Source organism: Benincasa hispida, chromosome 5, assembly GCF_027475165.1.
Source record: "Benincasa hispida cultivar pf3 chromosome 5, pf3_genome.v1.1, whole genome shotgun sequence".
Classification (NCBI taxonomy): Eukaryota; Viridiplantae; Streptophyta; class Magnoliopsida; order Cucurbitales; family Cucurbitaceae; genus Benincasa; species Benincasa hispida.
Window position 1 is genome coordinate 44,743,628 of NC_143482.1, and position 7,018 is coordinate 44,750,645.

A 7,018-nucleotide genomic window follows, 5' to 3' on the forward strand; every position below is an offset into this window, starting at 1 on the left:
TCCAATTGAACGTTGTATCCCAATAAACGATCATGTGGGAACAACTCTCCATAAGAGCATGTCCCCTAGACAAAGGGCAATCAAAGAATAAATGGTCTCTAGTCTCAACTCTACCAGTGGAGGCACACTAGGAACATCGCTGTCTATAACTAATTTCGAATAGAAAGTCAAATAATAAAAGAATGTCTGGGAATATTACTTCCAAACCAAAGATGGTTAGATCAAGTCACCATAGGATGTCTAGGGTGCAACGACTCTCAGGCATTAGTGACTAAAAAACACTCCCGAATGGCAAAGGAACCAAGTCACACGAACCTCCTCGTCTTTATAGTATCTTCCTTTGAGTGTTTTGAATAAGAGGCTATCCGATTTTCTCAGGATACATCAACTATGCTTTGCACGATTTCTTGATTAAAAAGAGTTGTATCCTTGAAGCTCATCCCCTACTAAATCTTTGTTCTTATCAGGGCCTTCCTTTTATCCATCGAGAACCCCATCAAAATCGAGCAGAACATTGATTGAACTCGTTGCAAAAACTTTGAGGTAGATGAAACAACTTAGTTTGGAATTGAATGGATTATGCCCTAAAAACTTAGAAAAACAATATTTGTTTAAAACGACAATATTCTAAAATAATTATGAGAAAACAAAGTAATTAGGATAAAACAAGTACAATTAAAAAAAATCAATGTTAAAAACCCACCAAACAGTACTTTGCAATGTCAAAATACTTTCAAATCTGAACGAAATTTGTAGAAACTAGAAATACAAACACAACTAACCAAAATAACACACGAACAATAGTAAATAACAATAATAACAAAATAAAAACATTTTCCTTTTTTCAGTTTTTAAAATTTCAAAAGAACAACCACATCCAAGACTAAGAGTAAGAGTAAGAATTGATAAATATATACAATTTATCTTCAAAGCAAATGAGATGGAAGTTTGTTACAAGTTTTCGCCCGAGGAAACTTTATATACAATGTCACCATCAATATTTGAAAGACCAAGGTGAATTATAACACAATCAAAGTTCAATACTGTAAAAAGAAAATAAGCCCCACGAGAGCAGAGACAAATAAATGGGGAGGATCTCATCAAGTTTCCACTTCTAATAGCTTTCTGTACTCTAGACCTGTGTTCAAATGGTTGATTTCAGGGACGACACCGACCACCATTGCCAGACTTCTCAAGCACCAACGAACAACTCCCCAAACTTCTGAATTCCCTTCGTACGTTTCGCAGGAAGCCGCTTCAGCAGTTTGACTCCCATTGTGCTGTCTTTGTCCTGTGTTTCATCCATTTACAATGATTAGATTATATCAAACATGAACTTGATTGTTGAATGAGTATCATGAGTTAACAGGACAAGGACAAGGAACTCATTGAAGAATAAGCATTGGTTAGAAAACTATGTGATGTGACTTACGATTAGGCAAGTTCCTGCCTCAAGGTCACAGATGGGATATTCATGTGGACAGCAACTGTAATGGTCATCACAACAGGTTGCGGACTCGAGTGGGCAGCATCCCCAACCAAAGCAGGTGCTTCCATACTGATAGATACAGCAGCAGGTAGTTCCTTCCTCACACGAGTAGTAGTCGTCGCATTCTGTCGGGGGCTTGACAGGAGATGGTGGAGAAGCAGCAGGTTTTGGAGGGTTCGATCCGGTTTTGATGGGGTATGAAGGCTGTACTGCTATACCACATTTGCCTGTGGTAATGTTGGCCACATTTCTCTCCAACCTGATATAACCACTCTCTCCCCAGTTTTTACCCCATGAATTCCTCACAATCCAATAATCTGTACCATTTTCTGTACCATATCCAACCGCAACAACACCGTGATCCAGATTGGTTCCGCAACGGCCAGTGAAGACTCCCTGAATTGATGTATAAACACAAATTGTCTTCAAACACTTAACACACACAATCACAACACCTTGAATGATGCATAAGCACAAATTGACTTTAAAACACACAACAAATTAATCTCAAATAAGCGTTTGTGTCGGGGTCCATAGTGATGCACCCTGGTTGATATAGCTAACATCCGGTCTAATAATAAACTCTCTAATCCTAGAGATGCCTTGATCTTATATTCTCTCTAATAATAAATTGTAGTTTGAAACACCTATCATTTCACAAGCCTGGATGATGCACAAATACATATTGTTTTTTGTCTTCAAAACACACACACACACACACAACAGTTTAAACTCGACTTGAATATCGATTCCTAAGCCTGAATGATGCTTAATCACAGACAGTCTTTAAAACAAGCATACACACAACAGAATATGCTCGAATAAGCATTTAAAATAGATATTCTTTCCTAGGACAGAGATGTCAAAGCCTTTGCTTAGTGAAACAACATTCAAGAAATTGTTCAAAGTTGAAGAGATTACCGATTGGTAAAGTTGGAAGGCTCTGCCACCAGCTTCAATGGCAACACTAACTGGTTGATTTGCCACAGCCTTTTTCAAAGAGCTCTCATCATTCTCAGGAACATCTTCAAACCCATCTATGGTTACAACCTTGGCATTTTTCTGTTGACAAAACATTAGCAACCAAGTCAAATTAGGATGTCAGGTAAGATATATGAATCAAATGAAGCCGATCCGAACAAACCCGGTTGGGATCACAAGCGGCATCATGGCCCTTGTAAGGGTAATCTTCCTCAGTGTCAATTCCACCATTGTCAATGATGAACTGGAAAGCATAGTCCATAAGACCACCATTGCACCCCATGTTATATGATTTGTCACAGTCCACAAGTTCCTGCTCCGACAGAGAGATCAATTCACCAGTGACGATTTGGTTAATTCCTTCCACTGCAGCAACTGTCGAGAAAGCCCAACAGCTCCCTTCATTCAAAACATAACCCAGTTACGTTAATTACCATCCAGGAATAGCCATTATTAAAACAATCCTCGAAGATAAAAGGTTACTTGGAAAACAAGTTTTGATCGGAAAGTTTTTAACGCATTTTCTGGTTTGATCGATAATCATCAACAAATCCTCAGAGATTAAATGAAGCTAGTTTTAACAGATATAAATTATGATCAGGGTTGAACATTGGCCAATATCTAATGAATCTATTTGTGAAAAATATTCCCTATAAATATGGATCTCGTAACAAATTTCCAGAGAAACTCAGCACCAACTCAAACAGACGCAAATCGATAACGACTTGTCGTTTACAAGAGTCAAAAGAACAAAGACCAAAGGAGAAAACGAAAAGAAAACACAAAATCCAAGCATCATTCCCATCGGATTAGTCCAACAAAAAATGGTTAAAAAAAAGAGGAAAAAAAACTCACCACACTGTCCTTGATCTTTAACAGCCGCAACAGCGCCCTTCTTTCTCCAATCAACATGATCCGGAAGATCATCGCCGAGCGCCGCCGCATACCTACCGCTCTTGGCGGCGGATAAGCGAGGCTTCCCGGGGAATCGGCCACCCAAAAACCTTGCCCGATATTCCTCATTGGTGAGATCGGCAAAACGGGTCAATCCAACCTTATACGTCCGCGATTCCCGGTTATGTTCATCAATGAACCTGAGATTATCCTTGAAAATCTCAAATCGCCTCTCCTTCTCGCCGAGAGCATTGTAAGCTTTCCTATGATGGACCAACCAGGACTCGTACAGAGCCGCAACCTCGTCGTCGGTCCGTTGAGGGGATCTTAGGTGATCAGAATCGGCAATATCGGGGATACCCATGTGGTGTTTTGCGTTTTCATCGATGATGGAGAAGGTGGATGAATGAGAAGCCGATGAAAATGGGGAAAAACAGAGGAAGAGGGCTAGAAAAGCGAGGGTGAGGAAGGAGAAAGTGGAGGAAATCGCCATGGTTGAGGGATTTGGGAGAAAGAGAAATGGGTATGAAGGGAAAGTAAAGGTGAATGGAGAATTAAATAGGGAAGTTGAGAAGAAGAGATGGAATTTGGTAAGGAAGTCCGCAATTGCAGAGAATATTTGCAAGTTCGAATTTGTTTGAAAACTCCACGCTGTTCCCGGGGTTCTCCATAAAGATTCTAAATTTAAATAAATAAATAATTTTGAAATAAAAATCTCAAAACTAAGATGATGTGGATAATGGATATTGCCCAGTACTTTTATTCCTATTTTATTACAGAAAAAAAATATATCTTTTTTATGTAGTTTTCATTTGGTCTAAATATTACACATTTAGGCTTTGGGTTATTGTAGCCTTTAAAACAATTCTGTTTTCTGAAAAATAAATTGTAAAAAAAAAGTAAATTTGTGTTTGGTAAAATTTATTTTTAAATTAGAAAAAACTAAAGTTGGATAAACTAATACTAAATTGGTTTGATTCAATTATATGAACTAAATATACTTAATTATTTTAATTATTTTCATATTGATAATTAATTACGATATATATCTTTTAAAATTTTATATGATTTGAATTTCAATCAATTAAAATTTAAAAATATATGTGAAAAATATATTAATATGAAAGAGTATTATTATAATATATTTATTTAAATGGTTAAAAAATCAACAAATTTTTAAAAAAGAATTAAAAGCTACTACTATTAACTTTCACATGTTATTTGTAATTTAAAAATTCTACTCATTGCTCCAAATGGAGCTTTAGTTTGACTTCAAAAATGAAGACTAAAAGTCTAAATCACGAAACTTAAATAATCAAATTGAAACAAAAATCAAAGGACGTTATATCTTTTGAAACCTAGGCTAAATTGAAATCAAATTCAAAACTTGAATAAATGTGTTAACTTTTTTCAAATAGAAATTAAACCCAAAATTTAGGAAAAAAAGATATTTTTTATATTGATTTATTTCATGGATCCATAGTACCTAAAATTTATTGGATTTCTTTTTATGGAGTTGTATGTGTGTTTCATGATTCATCCTCCTATAAAAGGGGAATTGAAACTAAAGGAGGTATTTTTTTAAAAAAAATAAAATAAATAAATAAAGCATTACAAAAAAAAAAAAAAAAAAAAAGAAGAGATCTATTCTTCATCCAGTAATTTCTTTGGAGTTGAACCCATCTCTAAATTTGGGATGAACATGAATAAATGAGCTGTTACTTACTAAATTTAAAATCAATTTTCAAATAAAGTATCATTTTTTTTTTAAACGGAATCAATTTTTGATGGAGAGTTTTTCTTTCTAAAGAAAAAATTGATGGAGAGCTTAAGAAGTTGGTATTTTAAAAATTAATCAAACTAAATCAAATAGTGTATAGTTTAGAAGATAACATATCAGTTATTATTGTACTATGATTTGATATGGGTTTCAATTTTTATTTCAGTATTTTTTTTTAAAAGAAATATTAATAAAATAAATTTATTTCTCCATGACCATTATGAAATGGACGAAGCTTTAATAATATATGTATATAAACTTTTATTGGAATAATCATACTTTTTTAGATTCATTGAATTACTCATAATATGCTTTGACTTTTATTATTAAATTGATTGAAATTAGTGATTTTCTACACAGAATTTTACGTCACTTTTTTATATTAATGATCCAAGTTTTTTTTTTCCCTATTAGTGTAAAAAAAAAGTTTTCTATTTTATATTATTTTTTTTAATTAGGTTCGGTAAGCCCACGTATGGTATGTTAGGTTCCGAGTTCCAAAATGTGTTTGATATTTGTCAAATTGTTATTTAAAGATAATTAACAAATAAAGTAGATTCGTATTTAAAACAAAAAACAATAAATTAGATTCTCATACAAGATTTGAAAATGGAGTAATTTATCATTAAATTTAATCAATTAATATATTTTATATTGAATGTCATATTACTTTAGTTAATATTTTTAATTCATTAAATTCAATATTAGTAATTTAATTTTAATTAAATAATATATAAAAATATATTTTAATAAATAATATATTATATAAAAAAGTGAAAAATGAGATAAAAATATGATATGCTAATAAGGAATACTGATTTTTTTTATATATAAATATGTTATATTAATAATGAGTGAAGTGATAAAAATTAATCACAATGAATAATTAACCGAGTATAGTTAATGAATCATGATTATAGGTTCATAATGAGTGACCAAATTTGAATTAATTTCAATAAATAATTATTTGATTAAAAAAAACAATGTAATCAAATATTACAATTGAAAAATAAATTTTTGTACTAACTAAATTTAAACAATTATAGTTTACTAATTAAATATATTTAAGATATTGTGAACCAATTAATTAATAGTTATGTAAATAAGTAATTGCAACAATTTAATAATTTTTTAAAATAAAATGAGTAAATATTTTAATAGATTATTATTTACTTATTGAAAAATATTTATATTGATTTGGTTAAATTAATATAGTTAATTAACTATATTTAAAATAAAATTATATCTAAAATGAAAAATAAAAGAACTAGGGAAAAGAGAAAACTTATCGTTTTAATAGTGAAAATAAAGCTCTTATATGTGGAATAAGATGATTTTTGGAAATTGTTTATTCTAGACAAAATGTTGAAAACTGTGAAACAAATATAAGTTTAGATGCATCTATCAATTTTCATCCAAAAAACTCTCAAACCAAACGACCATTAAAGATAATTTTGGTGAGTTTTCTTTCCAATTTATTTTATTTTCAATTAGAATTCATAATAACATGTGAATGCACCTTGGAATTCATATGCTCCTACCTTTACCCTCTAAATATTAAGTTTAACCAAATTTATATAATTATAATTTTACAATATCATATAATTTATAACATATTATTTTATACCATATTATTTTATACGAAGAATCTCAAGGTTGTTAGGACAATTTTTCCAATTGGCTTTGTATTATAGTCGAGGCAGATACGACTTTGATGTCTTTATAATTGTTTCTTGATTGCTTTTCTAGAAAAAAAAACATATTATTTTATACATATTTTAACCTATCTCAAAAAAAAAAAAAAATACAAATTTTAACTTTTAACAAAAATAAAATGAGTTCATAACATGAAAATTTACATAAAAAAAGGGTAG

At 31.4% G+C, this 7,018-nt stretch overlaps 1 protein-coding gene across 1 annotated transcript; it reads right to left on the bottom strand.

Annotated features, from left to right (window-relative positions):
* Positions 1-890: 890 nt before the first annotated feature.
* Positions 891-4,068, bottom strand: LOC120078791 (cysteine proteinase mucunain-like). Its single transcript, XM_039033104.2, has 5 exons — positions 3,326-4,068; positions 2,634-2,869; positions 2,411-2,551; positions 1,433-1,885; positions 891-1,291 (listed from the first exon to the last, which is right to left on the bottom strand). The coding sequence occupies exons 1-5, from the start codon at positions 3,855-3,857 to the stop codon at positions 1,193-1,195; spliced, it is 1,461 nt and encodes a 486-aa protein (XP_038889032.1). The 5' UTR covers positions 3,858-4,068; the 3' UTR covers positions 891-1,192.
* Positions 4,069-7,018: the final 2,950 nt, after the last annotated feature.

Bases quoted from the DNA above. Each gene is read 5' to 3' on its own strand.
- LOC120078791 (XM_039033104.2), bottom strand. From the start codon at position 3,857: ATGGCGATTTCCTCCACTTTCTCCTTCCTCACCCTCGCTTTTCTAGCC. The intron at 2,870-3,325 runs GTGAGTTTTTTT...TTTTGAATGAAG, and splicing joins TAAAGATCAAGGACAGTGTG to GGAGCTGTTGGGCTTTCTCG. The intron at 1,292-1,432 runs GTAAGTCACATC...GATGAAACACAG, and splicing joins AGGCAGGAACTTGCCTAATC to GACAAAGACAGCACAATGGG.